Raw genomic sequence first — 27,079 nt, 5'->3', positions numbered from 1 at the left:
GTCTTTTCCTTTGGCCAGATGGGCATGGTACCCAGAGAAACTTCTAGCATCGTTACGGCTCCATGAGAGTTCTTGGTCCTGAGTTTTACTTTTCTGCCCCTACTGGCCCCAGGGACGTGTTTTGTTCCAGGTTTACTATGGAAGCATAGTAACTCCAGGGGATGGATCATCTTATTTCCTCTCTGTCACGGTGGTTCTCTGAAGGACAAGCTTCTTCATATCATTCATTCATTTATTCGTGTGTTCATGCCTGCATGCATCCGGCAGACATTTTGAGTACTCCTTGTATGTCTGACACTGGGCTCGATGCTGGGGCAACATTGTGACCGAAGAGCTCAGAGTCTGCTTGTACTTTGTGGATTTTTGCTGTTGTTGATGATGTTTGGTTTTTATGTCTCTTGAGCATAGAATAGCTTCTCATTTCTTTCAGCAGATTCCTCTCCATCACAGGGTCTTTGTGAAGGTTGGATCGTGACCAAGAGGGCTCACGGGATGTCCTCCCGATGAACTCAGCATCTTGGGTTGTGTCCATTTTTGGTCTCTGCATTTGGCGTCTCCCGTCAGCAGGGACCCTCCTGTTGCCAGCAGAAGTTCCTGAGGTGACTGCCACCCTGCCTTCGCTGTCCTCTGCCCGGCTGCTGGGGTGACCTCGTGTCCTGTTTGTGACATTCCTGGGGCCACCCGCTATCTTGGGCACTGCCGTCTTCAGGGCCCCAGTGTCTAGCCTGCAGGTGAGAGGCCTGTGCCCAGGGTCAGCCTCCTGCCACCACCTGGACCACAGGCTCAGCCAGGATGCTTCCTTCTGAGCCTCACTGTTTTCCAAGTGCCCAGCTCTCAAGCAGTTGTGTGGCTCAGATAGTCCTTGATCTTGAGGACCTGGGCGGTGCCTCTGCTGTCACACCATCCTGGATCACAGCATTCTAGATGACCTAAGTCCACGCTGCTTGAACAGCTGAATGGATGAACGTGACCTCCCTTGTGGCTAGATCTGCTTCAAACCCCCACCCCCCCATCCTCAGGCATACCCCCAGTTTTAAGGCAGAATGAAATCTCAGAAAAAGTAAGTCCTTGTTCTCAGTGCTATAGCCTTATTTCCAAATATTCTTATGCTGTCAACTCCAAAACAATAAGTAAATTTCAGGCCACTTTCCATTGGAATGATGGATTGAATGAATCTAATTTATGTGCTTTTCATGTAAATTGGCCCAAATGGGGCTAAGTCTCCAGGGGTCCTGTACCTTTCTCGGTCAATCTCTTATAGCCTCTTCTGGGTAAAATAGGGCTAATTCAAGTTTAAAAAAATAACAGGAAGTGGCAGACTTTTAGACTTCTGCTTGGTCTTGTCCATCTTCAACTATATTTGCTCCCAACTTGGTTAGTCTCTATGGATAGAATTGTGTCCCTTCCAAAATTTATATCTTGAAGCCTTAACCCCCAGTGGGGTGGTAATTGAAGGTGGGGCCTTTGGAAGATAATTAGGTTTAGATGAGGTCATGAGGGTGGGATCTTCATGATGGGATTAGTGCCCTTATAAGAAGAGACCCCACAGTTTGCTTGCTCTCTCTCTCTTCCCACCACGTGAGGACACAGTGAGAAAGCAGCTATCTAAAAACCAGGAGGAGAGCTCTCACCAGAAACAAATGCTGGCACCTTGACCTTGGACTACTAACTTCCGTAACTGTGAGAAAACAAATTTCTGTTGTTTAAGCCACCCAGTCTACAAAATTTTGTTATGGCAGCTAGTAAAGAATTGGAAGAGCCATTCTGAAGAACTGTCTACAGTCAATATTGGGGACCGTGTACAGCTATTTTCCGCAGATCCAACAATCTCTTGCTTCTCACTGTCTTGGGTGGAGGGCTCCCAACTCAGCCAACAGGAACCCCTACCTTTGCAGAAAGGTGTCTAGGGCTCTCAGTTTGATACAGATGCCCGAGCAGCCAGAAGTGTCTAGAAGAGGTAGCAGGACATCTTTATATGAGGATTGCAGAAGAAGAGGCATAAAATATATGAAAATTAAATCCTTTCACATTCAACGTATTAATTAAAGAAGATTATAATAGCCTTCAGGGGGAGCCTTAAAAAGCAGCTGAACTTTTTGTGTAATTACTTTCAGAAAGAACAACTCAAAATCATCTGCCAGAAGCATTTCTGTTGGCAGGCGAGCTTCAGTATCCCTGTGACACTGGTGGACAGTTCCTTCCACCAGGTGCATTCATCTAATCACCAGCCAGCTCTTGATCCTTGGAAATTCACGGAGAGACGGTGCCATTCAAAATCAAGATTGGTTTAGGAGATGCACATCCCTTCTGGTCGACACAGCCTGTACTCGACGCTAGCCCTTTACGTTCTCTGGTCAAGGCTCTCTCTTCCAAGGTCTGTGCTGCAGCCACGTCGTGTGCTCGCACTTGATGGCTGCGGGTCATTTTAGTCCTGGCCTTGAAGCAGCCTTGGTTCTGCCTTCAGGCTCCCTGGGGCCCTCCCCCCACGTGGAGGAAATTCCAGGCAGACTCTTCAGTTTGTAAAATGTTGTTAGTTTCTTTCTAGCTATAAAAATGAAATAGACCCGTGGTACAGAGTGTGGAAAGTTCAAACAAATAAGAATACAATGACAGTAAATCATCACTCAGCAGTGACTAGTATTTACATTTTGGTTGATTTCCTTCCAATAACTTTTTCTGTGACTAGGTATATCAATATATATCTCATATATATATATGAGACTAGGTATAATAATTATATTTATATAGTTGTGATTGTGCTCTCCATATAATTTTATGGCTTGACCTTATAAAAGTAATAGAAGAATAGGATAATAAAAAAACAATAGAAGTGGGTACAAATGAAAGGTAAGAGTCCCCACCAGCCACACTACACGTCAGAGGCAACTATTTTTAATCATTTGTCATCCTGAGTGCCTGTGGTGGGTGAAATCACTCTAAATGAAGTGCTTCTGTGTTTTTGATTCTCCACCTTAAATGGAATCTCTCCACCTTCTCTTATGAACCAGAGATTCCTGCTGCCTTACAGCACTCCTCCCTTTCACCTTCCAGTGACTTTTATTTTTAAATCTTTAAATTAACTAGCTTTATTGCTTTAGCTCATCTATTTAAATCTTTATTGCTTCATTCATTTTAAGCAGTACCTTCTGATCTCCCACCATGAAAGACGAGGTACTTCACACCCTACAATCCTTTATCCTTTTTTAAAAATAAATTTATTTATTTATTTATTTTCCGCTGCTCTTGGGCCTCCGTTGCTGCACGTGGGCCTTCTCTACTTGCGGTGAGCGGGGCTACTCTTCGTTGTGGTGCGTGGGCTTCTCATTGCAGTGGCTTGTGGAGCGTGGGCTTTAGGTGCACGGGCTTCAGTAGTTGTGGCACACGGGCTTCAGTAGTTGTGGCACACAGGCTTCAGTAGTTGCGGCGTGCGGGCTTCAGTAGTTGTGGCTTGCGGGGTCTAGAGCGCAGGCTTCAGCAGTTGTGGCACACGGGCTTAGTTGCTCTGCGGCATGTGGGATCTTCCCAGACTAGGGCTCGAACCAGTGTCCCCTGAATTTGCAGGTGGATTCTTAACCACTGAGCCACCAAGGAAGCCCTCTTTTTCCTTTTTTAACCACTTTTATCACTAGACCATCATGGGGTCAAACACACTCTGTTCTCTGTCTAGAATCGAAACTTCCATGATTCGTCTATTGATTTCAGGTTCAAAAACAAAATAGTGTTTATAATACTATGATTATGTAAATATTATTCCCTGCAGAAACAAACATTGCATCATTAACCCTGTGCCGTTTGTAGGAGAAATGTATAAAAAAAGACCCAAACAAATCGTAACTTGGAAGGAAGAGTGAAGGAGGGGGGGAAGCCCACTTTACTTGTATTTGACATTTTTTAATAACTTTTTTAGAAGTTCTGTTTTATATTGCTAATATAAATAGTATTTTAATTGAAATATAGTTGATTTACATTATATTGGTTTCAGGTGTGTAAGACAGTGATTCAATATTTTTATAGATTATACTCCATTTAAAGTTATTACAAAACAATGGCTATATTTCTCTGTGTTGTACAATATATCCTTGTTGATTATCTATTTTGTATGTAGTAGTTTGTATCTCTTAATCCCCTACCCCTATTTTGCCCCCCCTTTCTTCTCCCCACTGGTAACCACTCATTTCTCTGTAAGTCTGTTTCTTTTTTCTTATATACATTCGTTTATTTTTTAGATTCTGCATATAAGTGATAACATACAGTATTTGTCTGTCTGACTTATTTCACTGAGCATAATGCTCTCTAGGTCACCCATGTTGTTGCAAATGGCAGAATTTCATTGTTTTTTATGGCCGAGTAGTATTCCATTGTGTAAATATACCACGTCTTCTTTATCCATTCATCTGTTGATGAACAGTTAGGTTGCTTCCATATCTTGCCTATTGTAAATACTGCTGCTGTGAACATTGAAGTGCATGTGTCTTTTTGTATTTGACATTTGCTATGGACATTTGGCCTCTCCTTCTTTTCCAGCAGATGATCCAGCTTCCGCTGCTGTTGGCTGCTGTGAGTCCCTTTTCTCCCTGCCCTCGGGACTCTGTGTCTTATTTGCTCCCACAGTGGTCCTCTGGGATTGCACCTCATCCATAGATTTCACCCACCAATTGGATCTCAAGTTCTGTCATTTCTTGGATTCCTTCTGTGTTTCACTGAAATAATTTTTTGAGTGATTCTGTTAGGAAGTGTCTATGGATGGGAAACTTTCTAAGCCCCTATCCTGATTGGATTTGTCAATTAATTTTTCCTGTGAGGCTAAAGGGCTTGTTCCACTGTCACCTAGTATCTGATGATGCCAATGTGCACCTAATGCCGGTATGACTGTCATTCATTAGAAAGTTGTCTGTTCTCTCTGTTAGAGGCTTGAGAGTGCTTTCTTTATGCTTGTGTTCTGAAACGTTATGCGGTTTTAGATGATGGATGAAGTTCTGGCTATTTGACAGGCCTTTTCAGTCTGAAGGTTCATATCATCAGCTCTTGAAGTTTTTTCTTCTATTACTTCCTTTCCTCTGTGTTCTCTCGTTCTGAAATGCTTCTTAAGTGGATGTGGCCCTTCTGTGTTAATCCTTACTGTTTATTAATTAAATTTTTAATTTCTGTTTTGCTGTATTTTCTGTGCTTGCCATGACTTCTTGCTCTAGTGCTTCTGATTTTTTCTCCAATCAATCAAAATTTTCACTTCCCTGAATTCTTGATCTCAGACTGCACATTTTTCGTGGCAGCCTTTCAGATCTCCCTGAAGTGTTATGTGAACATTCTTTCAACTTGTCTGCTCTTTCCAGAATCTTCCTCGTTGTTTCTGGGGTCACCTTTTTTTGTCCTGCCCTTTGGTGATGCTGATTTTCTTTTTAATTAATTAATTGGTTTGTTTTATTTTTGGCTGCATTGGGTCTTCATTGCTGCCTGTGGGCTTTCTCTAGTTGTGGCGAGTGGTTGCAGTGTGCCAGCTTCTTATTGCGGTGGCTTCTCTTATTGTGGAGCACGGGCTCTAGGCACGTGGGCTTCAGTAGTTGTGGCACACAGTCTCAATAGTTGTGGTGCATGGGCTTAGTTGCTCCGTGGCATGTGGGATCTTCCCGGACCAGGGTTGGAACCTGTGTCCCCTGCATTGGCAGGCAGATTCTTAACCACTGAGCCACCAGGGAAGTCTCTGATGCTGATTTCCTTGAAGTCTCTGGCAATCCTTGTTTGACCATTGGCATTTCTGACATGTCTGAATGAAATGTGTCAAGATTCAGGTTTCCTCTGAACACCAGCCTCCCCGCAAATGATAGGAATGGCAGCAAACCTTCAGAGGGTGGACCATGTTGATGAGACAGATTCATTTTAAGGTTCAAGACTGGGAAGGGGTGAACACGTTGCCCCCATGCAAAGGCAAGAGGAGGAGGGTCTCACCCCGGGGCACCCACACCAACCCTCAGGCACATAACTCCTTTTATTTATTTATTTTTTTAATTTTTTTTTTTGCGGTGTGCGGGCCTCTCACTGTTGTGGCCTCTCCCATTGCGGGGCACAGGCTCAGGACGCACAGGCTCAGCGGCCATGGCTCACAGGCCCAGCCGCTCCGCAGCATGTGGGACCCTCCCAGACCAGGGCACAAACCCGTGTCCCCTGCATCGGCAGGCGGACTCTCAACCACTGCGCCACCAGGGAAGCCCACATCACTCCTTTTAAAAGAGCTTGTTCTCTGGGTGGGAGACCCAGCTCACTGTTCCAAGTAAAAGGCTTTAATGAGTCCCTCCGGGTCCACCCCATCTCCATCCAGCTCTCGGGGTGCCCATCACCTTGGGGTGCTCTGTGGCATCCCACCACTCCTGTCTGCACAGTGGCCTTCCCTTGTCACACTTTCAGCCCTGCCTCACTCTGCTTATCTTCATCCATCAAGATGAGCAAAATAATTCTGCCTTCCAGAGATTTGCCATTTTTTGGACTGACAGTGGTCTCCCTCTCCCCCATATTCAAAGCCTTTATGATTTTATTACATTTTGTTCCTCTATACCATGATTTTAATGGCATTTTAGGAGAGAGACGTATGTTCAGTTTTCCTTCTTGAAATACTTCGTAGAGTTAACAGCATGTTATAAAGATTTCTGACATCATTAAAAATTTAGGGACCATCACTGATGCACAGCATACACTGATATGAATGTACTTTGCTTATTGATTTCTATACTTTTAGATTTTTGTCTTGTTTTCTTCTTCCTTTCTTTTCTTGTCTTTGTGTTTCCATTTTAAATACAATGCAACACAATTTTTTGGTGCACAAATCTTTGACCATTTCTCAGGATAGATTTCAAACAATAGATTTTTGGGGTCAAAGGGTGAGAAGCATTATTTGAATGGATACTTAATTGCGAAGTTGTTTTCTCTAAGCGGTTGTTTTTAACTGCTACAGAGTACCAGTCCCATTACAACCTCACTAGCATGTTAAAAACAAACAACCCTCCCACACTGAAAAAGCACATAACAGCATAAAAATTACATTTCTTAATTACTTACAAGCTCAATTATTGTTGTCATATGTTTTATTGTTGTTTTTCCAGTTTAGTGAATTGTCTGCTGTGTCCTTTTTGTACTCCCAGTTTGCCTCTCACTCTTATTTATGGTGTTTATAATGTTTAGAAGTTTACATTGTTATAATGGCAAGGCTCTCAGTCTTTTCCTTTGTAATTTCTTTAGCTATATTTCAACTTTGAATGTCCTTTAACTATAAAAGATGAGTTAAAGTTTTACATATATTTCACTCTAGATTTCGATTATATGATGTTTTCTGGGTCTACTCCTTTTAAATAGTCTTGTGGTTTCCTTTATGTCTTACTGCATTAAGTAGAACTTGTAGAATAGTGTTACCTAGCAGTAGAAGTAACGGGCACTTTGTCTTTTTCCTGATTTTAACAGCAATGTCTCTGCAGTGATTTTCAAAGTGGGGTGTGTAAGGTGTTCTTTTGGGGTGTAGGGAGAAAAGGGAAGAAGGAAGAAATTACACTTTACTGATATTCATTGTAGAGAGTGATACTGATAGTGCTCAGTTGTCCATATGTGTGCTGGTCTGGTGTGACAGGTGTGTTGTGTTCAAGAAGGTGGGCATCCTATAAAGTGAGATATTGCTGTAGGACCTTCCTCATGTGCTTGTTACCAGTTACTTGTGACACCAGTGCCTGGCTGGGGGATTTACAGGTAATATTAGTCAATTTTAACTAGACTAACACCCAGAAAATAAGCAAGATGCCTGCCAAGGAGCCCCGGCTTTTAGATCATACTGATCATGCAGGCCCAAGAGGACCACAAGACAATGGCCAAGTGGGCGTTTCCTGTGCTTCCCAAAGGAGACCTTCACCAGCCACTTCATGGGTTACAATTGACAAGCCAGCAGATTGGGCAAAAACTTAAAAAACTTCTAAAAGACTACTTAAAATGTTGATCTATATTAACTTTCATGAATAATGAAACCTGGTCTAATCTTTGAAATGAGATGGAAAATGACTCTCAGTGGCCTTTGTACCCCAAGACACTGTGCAGCTTCTATCAGGGCAAAGTTCTTCAAAGAGTTGTCAAACAGAAAGCAGAGTCGCACACTTTCTGTCATGAACAGGCAAATGGTCCATGTCTGTGATCTCTTCTGAGATGGCAGGATGTTGCCTGCTACACACACTGAAAGATGACATTTTAACAAAGATAGAGGAAATAACTGCTTTTTTAAAAAAACATCTTTATTGGAGTATAATTGCTTTATACTGATGTGTTAGTTTCTGCTGTATAACCAAGTCAATCAGTTATACATGTACATATATCCCCATATCTCCTCCCTCTTGCATCTCCCTCCCATTCCCCCATCCCACCCCTCTAGGTGGACACAAAGCACCGAGCTGATCTCCTTGTGCTATGCGGCTGCTTCCCACTAGCTATCTGTCTTACATTTGGTAGTGTATATATGTCCATGCCACTCTCTCACTTTGTCCCAGCTTACCCTTCCCCCCACCCCCATGCCCTCAAGTCCATTCTCTAGCAGGTCTGCGTCTTTGTTCCTGTCCTGCCCCTAGGTTCTTCAGAACCTTTTTTTTTTTTTAAGAGTCCACATATATGTGTTAGCATACGGTATTTGTTTTTCTCTATCTGACTTACTTCACTCTGTATGACAGTCTCTAGGTCCAGCCACCTTGCTACAAATAACTCAATTTTGTTTCTTTTTATGGCTGAATACTATTTCATTGTATATATGTGCCACATCTTCTTTATCCATTCATCTGTCAGTGGACACTTAGGTTGCTTCCATGTCCTGGCTATTGTAAATAGAGCTGCAATGAACATTGTGGTACATGACTCTTTTTGAATTATGGTTTCCTCAGGGTATATTTCCAGTAGTGAGATTGCTGGGTCATATGGTAGTTCTATTTTTAGCTTTTTGAGGAACCTCCATACTGTTTTCCATAGTGGCTGTATCAATTTACATTCCCACCAACAGCACAAGAGGGTTCCCTTTTCTCCACACCCTCTCCAGCATTTATTGTTTGTAGATTTTTTGATGATGGCCATTCTGACCAGTGTGAGATGATATCTCATTGTAGTTTTGATTTGCATTTCTCTAATGATTGATGATGTTGAGCATCCTTTCTTGTGTTTGCTGGCAATCTGTATATCTTCTTTGGAGAAATGTCTATTTAGGTCTTCTGCCCATTTTGGGGATGGGTTGTTTGTTTCTTTGATATTGAGCTGCATGAGCTGCTTGTATATTTTGGAGATTAAACATGGAGGCTAAACAATACACTACTAAATAACCAAGAGATCACTGTAGAAATCAAAGAGGAAATCAAAATGCCTAGAAATAAATGACAATGAAAACATGACGACCCAAAACCTATGGGATGCAGTGAAAGCAGTTCTAAGAGGGAAGTTTATAGCAATACAATCCTACCTCAAGAAACAAGAAACATCTCAAATAAACAACCTAACCTTAAACCTAAAGCAATTAGAGAAAGAAGAACAAAAAACCCCCAAAGTTAGCAGAAGGAAAGAAATCATAAAGATCAGATCAGAAATAAATGAAAAAGAAATGAAGGAAATGATAGCAAAGATCAATAAAACTAAATGCTGGTTCTTTGAGAAAATAAACAAAATTGATAAACTATTAGACGGGCTCATCAAGCAAAAAAGGGAGAAGACTCAAATCAATAGAATTAGAAATGAAAACGGAGAAGTAACAACTGACACTGCAGAAATACAAAGGATCATGAGAGATTACTACAAGCAACTATATGCCAATAAAATGGACAAATTCTTAGTAAAGCACAACCTTCTGAGACTGAACCAAGAAGAAATGGAAAATATAAACAGACCAATCACAAGCACTGAAATTGAAACTGTGATTAAAATCTTTCAACAAGCAAAAGCCCAGGACCAGATGGCTTCACAGGTGAATTCTGTCAAACATTTGGAGAAGAGCTAACACCTATCATTCTCAAACTCTTCCAGAATATAGCAGAGGGAGGAACACTCCCAAACTCATTCTACGAGGCCACCATCACCCTGATGCCAAAACCAGACAAAGATGTCACAAAGAAAGAAAACTACAGGCCAATATTACTGATGAACATTGTTGCAAAAATCCTCAACAAAATACTAGCAAACAGAATCCAGCAGCACATTAAAAGGATCATACACCACGATCAAGTGGGGTTTATCCCAGGAATGCAAGGGTTCTTCAATATACGCAAATCAATCAGTGTGATACACAATATTAAAAAATTGAAGGAGAAAAACCATATGATCATCTCAATAGATGCAGAAAAATGTTTTGACAAAATTCAACACCGATTTATGATAAAAAACCCTCCAGAAGGTAGACAAAGAGGGAACTTTTCTCAACATAATAAAGGCCATATATGACACACCCACAGCCAACATCGTTCTCAATGGTGAAAAACTGAAACCATTTCTACTAAGATCAGGAACAAGACAAGGTGCCCACTCTCACCACTGTTATTTAACATAGTTTTGGAAGTTTTAGCCACAGCAATCAGAGAAGAAAAAAATAAAAGGAATCCAAATCAGAAAAGAAGAAGTAAAGCTGTCACTGTTTGCAGATCACATGATACTATACATAGATAATCCTAAGGATGCTACCAGGAAACTACTAAAGCTAATCAATGAATCTGGTAAAGTAGCAGGATACAAAATTAATGCACAGAAATCTCTTGCATTCCTATACACTAATGATGAAAAATCTGAAAAAGAAATTAAGGAAACACTCCCATTTACCTTTGCAACAAAAAGAATAAAATACTTAGGAATAAACCTACCTAAGGAGAAAAAAGGCCTGTATGCAGAAAACTATAAGACACTGATGAAGGAAATAAAAGATGATTCAAACAGATGGAGAGATATATACCATGTTCTTGGATTGGAAGAATCAACATTGTGAAAATGACTCTACTACCCAAAGCAATCTACAGATTCAATGCAATCCTTATCAAACTACCAATGGCATTTTTCACAGAACTAGAACAAAAAATTTCATGATTTGAATGGAAACACAAAAGACCCTGAATAACCAAAGCAATCTTGATAAAGAATAACGGAGCTGGAGGAATCAGGCTCCCTGACTTCAGAAATAATTGCTTTTTAAAGGAAACTCATGCTCAAAGCTCAAAAACAGTTTTGAGAATGGATGGTTTTGGAAATCTTTCTACCATTATGTGATTTTGTTGCTAAAAAACTGTTGTGAGTGTGCTATCTACAAACTCAAATTTGTGAAGTTAAAAAATCTGGGGGCTTCCCTGGTGGTACAGTGGTTAAGAATCTGTCTGCCAATGCAAGGGACACGGGTTCGAGTCCTGGCCGCGGAAGATCCCACGTGCCGCGGAGCAACTAAGCCTGTGAGCCAGAACTACTGAGCCTGTGCTCAAGAGCCACAGCTACTGAATCCTGCGCGCCTAGAGCCCGTGCTCCACAGCAAGAGAAGCCACCCAATGAGAAGCCCGCGCACCACAAGGAAGAGTAGCCCCAGCTTGCCGCAACTAGAGCAAGCCCGCATGCAGCAAGGAAGACCGAACATAGCCAAAAATGAAAACAAACAAATAAATTAATTTAAAAAAAACCTGGAAACAGAATTTTGTTAACTGCTTAAGGATCTTCCAAATCGATTGTTTTTTGTTAAAACTATGAAAGTGCAACCGCTTTGAATCAGTTTGCAAAATCACCTGTTGAAATTCAGGAAGATGAAACTTTACCAGCAAAAATCTTGGCATGCTTGTGGGACGGATTGAAGAATGAATGTTATGATGTAGTAAACCCTGCCAGTGACGTGTTTCTTCGATTTGGATCTGTAAATTCTTTTGAGGTGTATTTTTGGTTATGGCAGATGTTTTAATCAAGTATGGAAATACACCCAACCTAAAACCAGATCTTCAAATCACTGTATAACAAAATGTTATGTCAAGATTTTCAGTAAGCATGAATAACAGTAAATCACACTGCTTTCAATAAAAATCCAATTTCTGTATTTTGAGAAACAAAGCGTTCATTGAAGCAGTGTTTTAAATTTATGAGTCTAGAGTTGCATGTAGAATTCTCATATTTCATACTGTTGTCTATTTGTGCTTTCCCTGTTTGTTTTAATAAAGTTGTCAGAGATTTGTCTGTTTATTTGCTTTTGTTTCAGAGAACCAGCTCTTTTAATTTATCTGTTTTCTAATTCAGCTCTGTCTCATTATTTCGTTTTTTCTGTTTTCTTAATTTATTTTGTTGTTCTTTCTCTAAAACGTTTGTGTTGAAAACTTACTTATTTATTTTTGGCTGTCTTGGGTCATCGTTGCTGCGCACGGGCTTTCTCTGGTTGCAGCGAGCGGGGAGTACTCTTTGTTGCGGTGTGCAGGCTTCTCATTGCGGTGACTTCTCTTGTTGCAGAGCTTGGGCTCTAGGTGCGTGAGCTTCAGTAGTTGTGGCTCACGGACTCCAGAGCGCAGGCTCAGTAGTTGTGGTGCACGGGCTTAGTTGCTCTGCGGCATGTGGGATCTTCCTGGACCAGGGCTCGAACCCCTGTCCCCTGCATTGGCAGGCGGATTCTTAACCACTGAGCCACCAGGGAAGCCCTTGAAGACTTATTTAGTGTTTATATTTTTCTCTTAAAAACAGTAAGAGCATTTAAAGACCTCACAAGCTTATCTGAATACTACTTTGCTATACCTCATATGCTTTTTTTTTTTTTTTTTGCGGTACGTGGGCCTCTCACTGTTGTGGCCTCTTCCGTTGCGGAGCACAGGCTCCGGACGCGCAGGCTCAGCGGCCATGGCTCACGGGCCCAGCCGCTCCGCGGCATGTGGGATCTTCCCGGACCGGGGCACGAACCCGTGTCCCCTGCATCAGCAGGCGGACTCTCAACCACTGTGCTACCAGGGAAGCCCCCTCATATGCTTTTTAATAAGAATTATTTCCCTTTTAAAATTTTAAATAGAGCGTATAATTTAAATTTTAATTTAAACTTTGATCTAGGAGTATATTAAAAATTTCAATTTTAATGAATAAGTTCTAGAGATCGAAGGTACAGCATGGTGATTATAGCTAATAATACTGTATCATATACTTGAAACTTGCTAAGAGAGTAGGTCTTAAATGATCTCACCACAAAAAAAGAGAAAGGGTAATTATGGGACATGTTGGAGGTGTTAGGGAATGCTATGGTGGTCATCCTTTTGCAACATATAAGGCTGTCAACATCTTATACAGCTTAGACTTACACAATGTTGTATGTCAGTTATATCTCAACAAAGTTAGAAAAATGTCTTAGCATTTAAAAATATTGAATTTTATTATTGTTTCTGTTTATATTCAACTGTCTCAGACCTGCTTTTGAAGACCTTTACTGAAGTTTGCTTTGTGGTCTTATATTTGATAAATTTTTGTAAATGTTCAGATATCTCGAAAGTTATCTCTGGGAGGTTGTGGGGACACACACACACACACTCACACACACACTCATATACAGAGACACATCAAATCGGCCTTCATAGAAAAATGTCTACATCATTCATATCCCCTTTGTTTTTGTTTTTTACCCAGGTAATTTGCCAAAGCCTTAGAGGGTGTCTTTAAAATCTTCACCAGTTTTTAAAATCAAAAATATATTTAAATTATTTTTTGGTTTATAATGATATGTACATGATATATAGAGGTTTGTGACTAATATATATATTTTTTGGATTTTCCCCTTTTTAAACATACCTTCACTATACTATCAGTGCTTTTTATTTTAAATTGCTTTGCAGTTAGAACTTTCTTTTCTTTGACCTTTGCCTTTAAGTCTTTTCCCATAATTTAATTTGTAAACTTCTCTACTCATTTTACTTTAAATGACCTTTAAAGGCAGTAGCAGGTAGTGATTGTGTCTCCGTTGTGTCTGCTTGCTGTTATGAAGGGAGCTGCGTTTCATCTTGTTCCTCTGTGGGTAACCTGTATTTTCTAACCTGGATGGTCAGAAGACATTTCCTTATCTTTGAAATTCAGAAATGTCACAAGGATATCTAGTTCTGTCAGCATGGTCACTAAGCTAACGTGGATTAGTTTCCTGCAACAAATGAAGAGATGTTGGATAAACATATAACAAAAAAGTTAACTCTGTAGCCCAGCCAGTCCTTTGCCTGCTAGCTGAACAGATTTATCCTTCTCTCTCCCCCTGCACCACTCTGTATAGTAGGGTCTGTCCAAGCAAACTATGTTTCCAGATTCCCTGGCCAAAGGGAGGCACCAACAGGAGGTGAGAAGGTGAGGACAGAGAGTGAGGCTCCCCACCCCTACCTGCCTTTGACAGATGTCTCCATGGTACCTCTCCCTCTTAAGGTTTCCTGCCCTGCATCTCGGCAGAGCAGAGATATCCTATTGGGCGACCCCTACCATGGTTCTAGCTCCTCTGGGCACCCCACTTTTGAGGTTCTGGTCATACTGCCATCGCCATATGTCCCTCCACAGTAGGGGTAGGAGAAACTTTCTGCTATTGCTAATCTCTGCTAACCAGCCTCTCGACAGGGGGTTGGGGGGGTGCTTTTCAGCCCTTCTGCCCACTTGGTAGGTAGCTCACTGTTGCACATCTTTTTATTGAACTAGCTGACATAGGCTCTGTTTTCCTGACTACACTTTTCCTGTTTTACACATTAAAATAACTTAGTGTGAAAGAAAAGAAGGGGCTCTGAGTTCAGAGCCCAGAGAGGAAAGCGTAGGGGTGGACGCTGCTTCAGGGTAGGGAAAGCCCCGAAGGCTCTGGCAGGTGGGAGTCTTAATGTTCATGCCGGGAGGAAAGGTGTGGTCTTGGGTCCACAGCAGGCAGGAAGCAGGAACTCAGACCCTGGTTTCGCTGCCCCTCCCATAGGGGGGACTAGACAGTCTGCCCACTGCTCAGCAAAGTGGCTGAGATGCTTATGTCTACCAGGAGCTGTGGCTGCCAAAGGAAAAGGCCCCCGTGACAAAGGAGAACTCCAGACCTGTGCGTCGGGGATGCGCACTCCATATCTACACTACCCACGTGGTGCGCGCCTTCCAGGCCAAGAATGAATGGACAAACTGGTCCCCAACTGGTGAAACCTATGGCACCTGTGCCTCGGGCACAGATCTCTGCGCATGTGAAGCTCCACAGGGAAAAGCAACACCTGCTGAAGATGGCCCCGCCCACAAAGAGTGAAACCACACCTGGAAACTGTTTACCGCTAGAGAAATCAGAGAAGTACCACAAAGAAGATTAGTGCCTTAAGAAACTGAGATAATTGAGATTCTGAAAGAAAATATGCAAAGGTCAGAGAATAAAAATGGAAAGATTTATACTCAGTGATAAATAAAAGATGGATTTGTAAAAGAAACTAAACTGCTGGAAATGGAAAACGTCATCATTTAGATGAAAACTGAGCAGACAGGTTAAACTGTAAGTTAAGTTACAACTGAAAAAAGAATGTGTGAATGTAAAAATAATTTTGAGGAAATTGCTTACAAGATACACAGATAAAAATATGAAAATTTTAAACGAGTTTAAAGGGGGGGCGGGATGAATTGGGAGAGTGGGATTGACATACATACACTATTGATACTATGTATAAAATACATAACTAATGAGAACCTACTGTAGAGCTCAGGGAACTCTCCGCAGTGCTCTGTGGTGACCTATACGGGAAGGGAATCTGAAAAGAGGGGACATAAGTATACGTACAACTGATTCACTTTGCTGCATGGGAGAAACTAACACAGCATTGTAAAGCAGCTATACTCCAATAAAAATTAGTTAAAAAAAGTTTAAGAAACTCGGAAAATACAATAATATATCAGTTAAAGTTTAGTTCAAGGACCAGTAACCACACTGCGTATTTTAAGGAGGAAGGGATTTAATACAGGGAATTTGATGCTTACAAGATTGTTGAAGGGCTGAAGGACTGGATTGTGGATGGCTGTCCAGAATGACTCCCAGAATAATTCAGATTGACCCTCCAGGAGATTTACTACCACTGAGACTGCCACTGGAATCTGCTTGTTGTTCCTAAAACTTCCTCTGGACCCCCCAAAAGCTGGAAAATGGACTTGAAGCTGATCCGAGGATTCAGAAGCCATTGCTCTTCTCCCACCACCTTGACTACTTCTTCACAGCCAGGAAACTGGAGAGTGGACGGCGGAACACTGTTGCAGGAAAACATCGTGTTTCCATGACTTTTCTTGCCTGTAGAAACAACCAGAAATGGTCAGGAAAAAAGACCTTCATCCAGCGGCACGCTGGAGCTACCTCATGCCAGCTTATGAAAGACACTTGTTTGGGCTTCCCTGGTGGTGCAGTGGTTAGGAATCCACCTGCCGATGCAGGGCACACAGGTTCAAGCCCTGGTCTGGGAAGATCCCACATGCCGCGGAGCAACTAAGCCTGTGTGCCACAACCACTGACCCTGCGCTCTAGAGCCCACGAGCCACAACTGCTGAGCCTACGTGCCACAACTACTGAAGCCCATGTGCCTAGAGCCCATGCTCTGCAACCAGAGAAGCCACCACAATGAGAAGCCTGTGCACCACAACAAAGAGTAGCCCCCACTCACTGCAACTAAAGAAAGCCCACGCACAGCAACAAGACCCAACACGGCCATAAATAAATAAATAACTTAATTAATTAAAAGCAGGGAAGAAAAGACACTTGTTAAATTTTCAGGAATTTTACGAGTCAGTTATTAAACATAGCCATTCTTAAATGCATGATAAATGAAATATAAACTTAAATTCTCAGATGAAGTATAAACTTACAGTGAAATAAATTATATTACATCACAAAGGTAATAAATACTAAAAACTCTTCACTTCCTAATTATTTGACTACACTTTATTATTATCTATGATTTTGTGGTTAATTTAGTCTATGACATGTATATGGTGAAAATACTGTATAATGGGGTGCTGGTATACTACTTCACATCTCTTCACAACTCCATGTTCACTGATACCACGTTGTTGGCTCGGAATTGGCCATTGTGGGAGTATTTCTACCATGGATAGGGGTAAATGCTACGGATCAAGGTGTTTTGTGAGACCCCGCACACATACCATTGTATTCATCTCTCCTGCATTCCGAACTTGGGCAAGTGCTTTCTAATTTTGGAACTAATTCTCATACAGAGCTCTAGTAGCAATGGAGTCTGGAAAACAAAGTTATTAGCTTTTCAGCTTTTTTAATCTGATGGGGTATGAATGAATGTTGGATGAACCAGTCAAGAGTATTGAGCTTGAATGAAGAGGTCCAACATACATCTAATACATCTCTTTATGAAAGAGAGAATATCGAGTTGGGGAGAGAGCCTATATCTGAAATTATAGACTTAGAATGGTCCAGAATGAGTATTAACAGGTGAACAAGCAGATTCCTCATCAGCAACAAAATATCCTCCGAGTACTAAGTAAATAATTTGTAATTCTTTACCAAGTTGAACTATAATTCAAATGAGATTGAAATAAAGACTTTTTTTTTTAAGGAAAAAGACCAAAAAGCTTTCCATTTATAATTCCTTAATGAAAGAACTACTACATTCCCTTCATTAAGAAGGGAATTGAACCCAGAAGAGTGCAACAATGAGCAGAGAAATTAGTAAACTTGTAGAAAAGTCTAGGTAAGCATTGGTTGTGACATGCACCAATAACAACTACAATAATAATGACTAATAGTGAGGGGTTTAAAAGTAAGATTGAACTGAAATATTAGAAAACAATAGCATGGAAGAACAAAGCAATCCCAAAATGATAAGCAACCCAGTAGTTAAAGGTAAAAAGCAAATTGTAGGAGGGGAAATTAGAACGGCCACAAAACATATAACAAGATGCCTAAGCTAGCAACCAAGGAAATCCAATTACAGATGAAACAGTCTGATCATACTCCTTGTCAGCAAGGCTGTGGGGGAAATAGACATGCCGATAGGCTAATGGTGGGTCTGTAAGTTGCTACAACCATGATGATGATTTTGAAAGATGTTTACAAATTCTTTGATACTCCATCTTTCAGAAGGTGGAGCCTAATCTCTCTCTCCATGAGTGTAGGCTTTCCTTAGCATCTTGCTTTTAATGAACAGAATGTGTCAAAAATGACGGTGTGATTTCTGAGACCAAATCATAAAAGCCCCCTCATTCTGTGTCTTGGATCACCTGCTAGGGGAAGCCGGCTGTCATGTCATAAGAACACCTGAGCAGCCCTCTGGAGAGTCCCCTGAGGATGTTGTGAACAGCCATGTGAGTACACCATCTTGGAAGTGGATCCTCCAGCTGCAGTCACACCTTCTGACGGTGGTAGCCCTGATCAGTGTCTTGACTGCAACCTTCTGAGAACTCCTGAGCCAGAACCACCCAGCAAAGCAATTCCTGATTCCTGACCCACAGAACCTGTGAGATAATAAATATTTGCTCTTTTAAGCCACTAAGTTCAAGGGTAGTTTGTTATGTAGTGACAGACAACTAACCCAACCACTTTGGAAAAATTCTGTAATATTTTATCTAGGTATGTAGGCTAGAGAAATTCCCCTCAATTTACGCAAAGAGACACATGAAAATGTTCTTTGCGGAATGCTTTTCTTTCGGTTGGATAGTGGGTAAATGAATTGCAATATGCTTTTACAGTGGAAAACTATGGCACAGTTAAAAGTAAATTGCGTATACGGATTTGGGTAAGTCCCTAAACTCTAATATAGATTGAAATGTGCAAACTGCAAAAGCATATGTACAGTGTGATATTATTTATGTAAATTGAAAGATATATACAGCAATACTATAATATATTCTATACAGTTACACCCAAATGTAGGAAAATTTAAAATCATGGACCGGAAGGATACGTTCCACCTCCAGAATAGTGTTGTCACAGCTGAGTGAAGGAGGTGGAGGAATAGCATAGATGGGCAGGGCTTCGATGTCAGATATTTCTTTGAAAAAAACCTAAAGCAAATGAGGAAAAATATGAGCCCATGTTCAATCTGGGTGGTGGGTCCATGGGTGAATTATATTGTTTGCTGAATTTGCCGTTTGTTTGAAATACTCTTTGTTGCCAGTAATGTAGATTTTCATTCCACTACTGTTTTTGGATTTCTCCTTTGCTTTGCAAAGACCAGCACCTTTTCCAAATCAGCTTGCCTCTCAGCAAGCTGTCTTTGCTTTCTGACTTGATACCTCCTCACTGTATGCTGAGATTTCCTTATGAATTTGCATTCTTATTTCATAAACACCCTGGTTTTCTACTTATTTTTAAGGATGTAACCAGAAGCTTTGTAAAACTGTCTTCTTTCTTGTATCATATTATTGTTGACAATCTGTTTTTGGCTCTACTTCTTCTTGAAAGTGCTTCTTCCTCTGATGATGCAGAATTTTTATTTAGACCCTCACGTTGGTGTTTTCTGCTTACTCATTGCTGTCTGATTTGAGCTCTATCCAAACCCTCCTTGCCAATTGGCCTGCCCCTGCAGGATCTTTACAAGAGAACACAATTGTTTTGTAAGTGCTTAGCCCAACGCTCAGCTGGTATCCATCTAGTGCATCTTTGCTGGAGTAAGTAGGGATCTTCTCGTCCCTATAACTTAACTCTTGGACTCTGAGGAGGAGACATACATTTCTGGGGTATCTGAGGTCTTCTGCAGTTCTTCCTTAATCAAAAGCAATACACGAAAAGCCATAAACCCCACAGGTCATTGTTCGTACTGACACTCATGCGCATAACAAATTTCACATCTTCACGTGCAGGGCCCGTGCCTCAGACCCTTCTGTTCCTAGCCGTGTTGCAGACTGGGAGCCGTGTTGCATGATCCCTGGGTAGCTAGAGGAAGGGGATTGTTGATTCACAGTGGTGCTAAGGGCAGTGAGGGTTTGACCGACCCTGGCTGCTTTGAAAAAGCAATTCCAACAGAGTCCGAAGGGTGATTGTCTGATGTCATGGTTGGTCATTCCAGAGTCCCAGAAATAGAAGGGAATTTAGGTAGATAAAAATCTCCTCCTATTCCTTTACTATCTGACTCTATTATTTAGTCTGCATTCAAAGTGTGGATATGCCACTGATTATTTTCCATTTTAATCCTAACTGTGCCGACTTAATGGAAGCTTCTTCCACACCCTGGCATTGGTGCTGTTGGGAATATGATTATTTTTGTGTGCCTTCATGGATATTTTTAGGGGAATTTGACAAAGGCTCTATCACGGTTGGGTAGGCTCTTTAACTTCTAGAATGCAGGGTCAACATTGCCCCATGTAGTCTGCTAAATGGAGGACAGAAACCCCAGCAATGTATTCCAGGCGCTCAGAAGATGGCCCAAACTTCCGCTGACATCTTGTACGTCCTTTCTTGTTTTGTTTTTTAAATTTAAAACAAAGGATATTGTGGGGTTTTATTTCCATATATATTTGAAATGTTTATGACGTTTAAATGCTTCAAATATTACTTTTTATTTTTTTGCGGTACACGGGCCTCTCACTGTTGTGGCCCCCCAAGTTGCGGAGCACAGGAGGCTTTGGACGCGCAGTCTCAGCGGCCATGGCTCACGGGCCCAGCCGCTCCACGGCATGTGGGATCCTCCTGGACTGGGGCACGAACCCGCGTCCCCTGCACCGGAAGGCGGGCTCTCAACCACTGCGCCACCAGGGAAGCCCTCAAACATTACTTTTTAACACTAGACTTTTCAATGTGGTATAATAATTCTGTTTGAATAACACATTGTATATAGAGTATTTTTTTGGATTAAAAATTTTTTTTATTTCTTTAACTGTGGTTGATTTACAATATTGTGTTAGTTTCAGGTGTACAGCTTCAGATTCTTTTCCATTATAGGTTATTACAAGGCACTGAATATAGTTCCACGTGCTACATAGTGAATCCTAGTTATTTATCTGTTTTACATATAGTAGTGTGTACCTATTAATCCTATACTCCTAATTTATCCCTCTCCATCCCCTTTCCCCTTTGGTAACCATAAGTTTGTTTTCTATGTCTGCTGTACCTCCTTTCCAAAGTCCATCTAAGACTTTAAAAAATCTTAAATTAAGTTCTTTGAAAAAATTTCGGAGGCAAGTTCAAATACATTTCTCTACATGTCTTTCTTCCTCTCTCTCTGTATCTGTAGCCCATTACCAGAAATTGATGCAACTTAAAGTACTTTAGAGAGAAGTGCTTCTCAAACTAAACTATTTGTGGGGAAGGACTAGTGTTTTTGTTTTGTTTCTTTTTTTGTTCAAAGCTCCAGTCCTTGGCAGAGTGATTTCTGTAAAATGCAGAAAGAACGAATTAGTGGAAAAATAAAATAAAAAAAGCAAAGATACACAGAAATCAAGTCAACTGGTCACGTGCTTAGGTGTTGGGCCAGTGCTCCAAATTGCTATAAAAATTTCAATGCTTTCTTTCACTTCCTGTCCTTATCTATCTCGTTGCAAACAAGCAGTAGAGAGTATTCAGCTGGCAGTGGTCCACACACTACACTCTGGGTCGTGTTGCTTAAGAGGCCCTGCAGAATTATGTTCTGGGGTACTCTTTACCCAGAATAATAACATCAGCCTACAGGAATGTGCCTGGCACTGCTGAGAAAAAAAATGGAAGAGTTAGTCTGGGTTCTCCAGAGAAACATAACCAATAGGATATATATAGAGAAAGAAATTTATTGTAAGGAATTGGCTTAGATGGTTTTGGAGGCTGAGAATTCCTACAATCTGGCGAGCTGGAAACCCAGGAGAGCTATTGGTGTCAGCTCCAGCCGGAGTCCAGGTCCAAAGGCAGGAGAAGACCAAAGTTCCAGCTCACACTGACAGAAAGAACACATTTTCCCTTATTTTCCCTTTTTGTTTTATTCAGGCCTCTAACAGATTGGATAAGGCCCAGCCACCTTGGGAAGGGCAATCTTCTTTACTCAGACTACCGGCTTAAATGTTAATCTCACCCCAAAACACTCTCACAGACACACCCAGATTAATGTTTAACCAAATATCTGGGCACCCTGTGACCCAGTCAAGTTGACACAAAATTAACTGTCTCTGAAGAGCATCATCTCTTGACATCTCTCAAGTCAAAGTGTGTGGGGCTCTTTGTTTGTTTTTTTTAACATCTTTATTGGAGTATAATTGCTGTACAATGGTGTGTTAGTTTCTGCATTATAACAAAGTGAATCAGCTATACATATACATATGTTCCCATATCTCTTCCCTCTTGCGTCTCCCTCCCTCCCACCCTCCCTATCCCACCCCTCTAGGTGGTCACAAAGCACTGAGCTGATCTCCCTGTGCTATGCGGCTGCTTCCCACTAGCTATCTATTTTACGTTTGGTAGTGTATATATGTCCATGCCACTCTCCCATTTTGTCCCAGCTTACCCTTCCCCTTCCCCGTATCCTCAAGTCCATTCTCTAGTAGGTCTGTGTCTTTATTTCCATCTTGCCCCTAGGTTCTAAATGACCTTTTTTTTTTTTTAAGATTCCATATATATATATGTTAGCATATGGTATTTGTTTTTCTCTTTCTGACTTACTACACTCTGTATGACAGGCTCTAGGTCCAGCCACCTCACTACAAAAAACTCAATTTCGTTTCTTTTTATGGCTGAGTAATATTCCATTGTATATATGTGCTACATCTTCTTTATCCATTCATCTGTCAGTGGACACTTAGGTTGCTTCCATATCCTGGCTATTGTAAATAGAGCTGCAATGAACATTTTGACATGACTCTTTTTGAATTATGGTTTTCTCAGTGTATATGCCCAGTAGTGGGATTGCTGGGTCGTGTGGTAGTTCTATTTTTAGTTTTTTAAGGAACCTCCATACTGTTCTCCATAGTGGCTGTATCAATTTACATTCCCACCAACAGTGCAAGAGGGTTCCCTTTTCTCCACACCCTCTCCAGCATTTATTGTTTGTACATTTTTTGATGATGGCCATTCTGACCAGTGTGAAATGATATCTCATTGTAGTTTTGATTTGCATTTCTCTAATGATTAGTGATGTTGAGCATTCTTTCATGTGTTTGTTGGCCATCTGTATATCTTCTTTGGAGAAATGTCTATTTAGGTCTTCTGCCCATTTTTCGATTGGGTTGTTGTTTTTTTGATATTGAGCTGCATGAGCTTGTAAATTTTGGAGATTAATCCTTTGTCAGTTGCTTCATTTGCAAATATTTTCTCCCATTCTGAGGGTTGTCTTTTCTTCTTGTTTATGGTTTCCTTTGCTGTGCAAAAGCTTTTAAGTTTCATTAGGTCCCATTTATTTATTTTTGTTTTTATTTCCATTTCTCTAGGAGGTGAGTCAAAAAGGATCTTGCTATGATTTATGTCATAGAGTGTTCTGCCTATGTTTTCTTCTAAGAGTTTGATAGTGTCTGGCCTTAAATTTAGGTCTTTAATCCATTTTGAGTTTATTTTTGTGTATGGTGTTTGGGAGTGTTCTAATTTCATTCTTTTACTTGTAGCTGTCCAGTTTTCCCAGCACCACTTATTGAAGAGGCTGTCTTTTCTCCACTTGCCTCTTGCCTCTTTTATCAAAGATAAGGTGAGCATATGTGCATGGGTTTATCTCTGGGCTTTCTATCCTGTTCATTGAGCTATATTTCTGTTTTTGTGCCAGTACCATACTGTCTTGATTACTGTAGCTTTGTAGTATAGTCTGAAGTCAGGGAGCCTGAGTCCTCCAGCTCCGTTTTTCTTTGTCAAGATTGCTTTAGCTATTCAGGGTCTTTTGTGTTTCCATACAAATTGTGAAATTTTTTGTTCTATTCTGTGAAAAATGCCAGTGGTCGTTTGATAGGAATTGCATTGAATCTACAGATTGCTTTGGGTAATATAGTCATTTTCACAGTGTTGATTCTTCCAATCCAAGAGCATGGTATAATCTCTCCATCTATTTGTATCATCTTGAATTTCTTTCATCAGTGTCTTATAATTTTTTGCATACAGGTCTTTTGTCTCCTTAGGTAGATTTATTCCTAGATATTTTATTCTTTTTGTTGCCATGGTAAATGGGAGTGTTGTCTTTGGTTTATTACTTTGCCAAGAAATGTACCAGTTCTTCGACACTGAAAACAGGAACCCACCCCTTTGTTTTTAACCTGCTGACATCTTGTCCTTGATGTGACCATGATGCCAGGTGATACCCAGGAAATAGACTCTTTTTCAGCTCTGGTGCTTTTCATTCAAATAGCCCCCTCCTCCTGATACAGTCAGCTGCTTGCTGACACCGCTCAGTGCTGGGGCCCCCAGTGCTCTGTTGCTGACATTCTGGATCCCTTGGCATCTTAGTGTGCAATGCCAGCCAGCTCCTCTCTGAAACTCACCCTCTGCCAGGTCGTTCCTGACCCTCCTTCAAAACACGGTGTGTTTTATCTTCCACCTAACACATCATGAATTTCTTTTGCCCTGCCTCCTACTTCATGTAATCCTTAGCAAGGAATTACTGACGATGTTTATTGAGAACATACCTGATGCTAAGTCAAGTGCTTTCCATGCCTTATCTTATTTCATAGTTACAAAAATACTATTCAGTATGTTTCCAAACCCCAGTTTTACAGAGGAGGAGACTGAGGCTTACAGAGGTTAATTAATTTACCTACATGGCTAATCAGAGCAGAGCTAGGATTTAAATCTAACACTGCTTTTGACCAGAAAGCCCTGATTCTTAGCCAGGAAACCATACTGCCTTACAGAAAATACAGAAAGATTGTTCACATGGTAAACAGTCACTTAAATAATATTTCTCAATGAGTAAAATGGCTGTTGAAAAGAAATATATATATATATTCATTGCTCACCATGTAAAGATCCATCTCTTAAGTTTTAGCTCAGGACTGTGTTTTCCTTTGCTGGCGAACTTGTACATTTCCCTTCCATAGCCAAAGCTAGGATCTTAAAGCTTGGGTTTCCCCAGGTGGCTTGGAGTGAAATTTAGTCCTTAATTGCAGCAGCTGTTTTTAGCTTACTTGGTATAATGCTCTTCCTTTTTTTGAACATGACTTTATTTATCTATATGGCTGGTTCAATTGCACGTGTTTTCTTTCCCACTAGACTATGAGCATTTTGGGTGAATGAACTGAATACGTACCTAATTTTGTAAACTGCTTTTTCCAGAAGCAATTATGCTGGTCTTTCAAGTGGGACTCAGTTGTGACCAGTTTTTTCTGCAAAGTACTCAGCGTTTCTTCTGTGCCCGAACGTGGCTTGGACACGCGTGTTTGAGTATAACCTTGTTACCGCGGCTGTAAAAATGTGTGTGTGGCCGGTCCAGAGCTTCAGGCAACCAAGTAAAAGGTGGTAATGGGAAGCTATTTATAAAATGCTGAGAAACTAGAGTGATGAGTGGTGAAATGGGGAGAAATGCCTCCGGGCCTGTATCGACCTGAGGGGGGCCTCCCTCCAGGTGGCAAAATTAGAGAAGATCCGTGTGGGTATTTCCCCATGTTTAGGAAGGATTTAAATGATGGTTAAAAATAACAGCTGGTGAGACTACTGGGTCCCGGGGCCAGTGCTGAGAGGGAAGCGTTAGCCATTGTTGATGTCTCATCCCCTGGACCATGGGAATCTGTCCAGGCTGAAATGACCATGGCCACACATGGCGCCCCAAATTAGGACTGGCCTTAGGAAAGGGAGAGCAGCCCTAGCTCGTGCATCTGCTTCTCACCTTTAAACCTGTTTGGTCTGAAATTTAACTTTGAGAAAAGAGGAGATGGTAATTGAAGTCTTCTTCCAAAGAAAGGTTCTCGCCTATTTGTGTATAAGGATGGATTTGGCCAGGAGGGGGAGGGGGAAGGTCTGACTTATATCAATAGTTCGCTGAATATGTGCCCCTTATAACTGGCCAAGGCATGCGTACTCTGGAACCAACCCCCCCCCCCCCCCCACCGTCACTTGCAATTGGCCCGTGGATGTATGTACGTTTTGTTAGCTGTGGAAAGAGTTAAGACTGGGTTGGAGGCTGGCGGCTGGCTCTTGCCTCTGCCATGCGTTTGGGGCCCAGAACGTTTGTGAGAGTTGCCCCAGTTGTTATGATGAGAGAAAAGTACCTTTGATAGAAATAGAGAAATCAGGAAGTGTGGCCTATTTTTTAGGAAGATAATTAGTTCATTTTTCTACATCTTGAGTTTGAAATGAGAGTGTGACACCCAGGTGGAGATGTCTGGTGCTGAGCTGAGGCTGCTTGGTTGAAAGAGAGCTTAGGTGGCCTGTGTTCTAGATCGGTTTCTTTCACTAACTGGCGTCCTGCTCTTGGTCAAGCCCTGTAACTTTGAAGAGTCTCTTGGTTTGATCTCTAAGTCAGCAGCTCTCAGCCCATACAGGGGCATGCTGGGGTGAGCTCTAGTTGGGAGGGAGAGAGAGGAAGGGGCGTCCTCTCGGGCCTGTCACTCAGTGGTGTCACAGGGAAAAGAAGACAGGGGCCCCCGCCCCCCTCCAAACATCCTTCATCAGGGCCAGTTGCTATCATGAGTGTGGCTTGAGGGATGGCAAGGTTTGGGAACCCTGAAGCCCTGAGCAGTCATCCCCAGAGACTGGCCTTCTGTTGCTGTCTCTTCCTGTAATTTACACCTTGTTACTCAGCAGTGCCCGGAGGGGCCGCTAGGACCACTCCAGCTTAACGTACAGACGCAAACTTTAGTGCCCAAAGGGACCCTATGGGGGACTCACATGGAGAATGATAGGTGTGTGGGGAGAGAGCACAGGGGCCGATTCTCTCCCACAGAACCCCTGTCAGGGAGGCCCTCAGCCTCTGCTTGTATGCCCCCATTGGCGGGGAGATCACCCCTTCTGGTGCTGCCCAGTTTACCTTCCTGGAGCTCTGTTAAAAGGGTGTTCCCTACCCACACCCTAGAATTGACTCCCCCTCCTGCCTGCCAATTCCCTAATTCTGCTCAGAGGCTTCTCAATCCTCTTAGGCCCCTTTGCAGATGGAGAAGCAGAACCGGATATGCCCCATGGCTCACTCACTATAACAGAGATTGCTCTTTCCCCTATGGAGAGATCCAACTTTCTCTCTCTCTCTCTTTTTTCATATTCTTTTCCATTATGGTTTATTATAGAATATTGAATATAGTTCCC

The 27,079-nt window shown here is 41.6% G+C and overlaps 1 protein-coding gene across 6 annotated transcripts in view; it reads left to right on the top strand.

Annotated features, from left to right (window-relative positions):
• The window catches only part of CALN1 (calneuron 1), a 470,898-nt gene that overhangs the window by 98,027 nt on the left and 345,792 nt on the right, over positions 1 to 27,079 (top strand). The window contains exon 1 of one of the 6 annotated variants that reach the window (XM_067705967.1): positions 18,221 to 18,273. The exons of 4 other annotated variants lie outside the window; for them this stretch is intronic. In XM_067705967.1, the coding sequence (XP_067562068.1) occupies positions 18,272 to 18,273 (2 nt within the window). In that variant the 5' untranslated portion in view covers positions 18,221 to 18,271. Of the gene's footprint in view, positions 1 to 18,220; positions 18,274 to 18,337; positions 18,426 to 27,079 lie in introns of those variants that run through there. One more of the 6 variants, XM_067705970.1, reaches the window with a different exon arrangement.

This window comes from Pseudorca crassidens, chromosome 15, assembly GCF_039906515.1.
Source record: "Pseudorca crassidens isolate mPseCra1 chromosome 15, mPseCra1.hap1, whole genome shotgun sequence".
NCBI classification, from domain to species: Eukaryota; Metazoa; Chordata; class Mammalia; order Artiodactyla; family Delphinidae; genus Pseudorca; species Pseudorca crassidens.
Note: the sequence above shows the minus strand (reverse complement) of the source record. Positions and strands in the feature narration are given on the sequence as shown.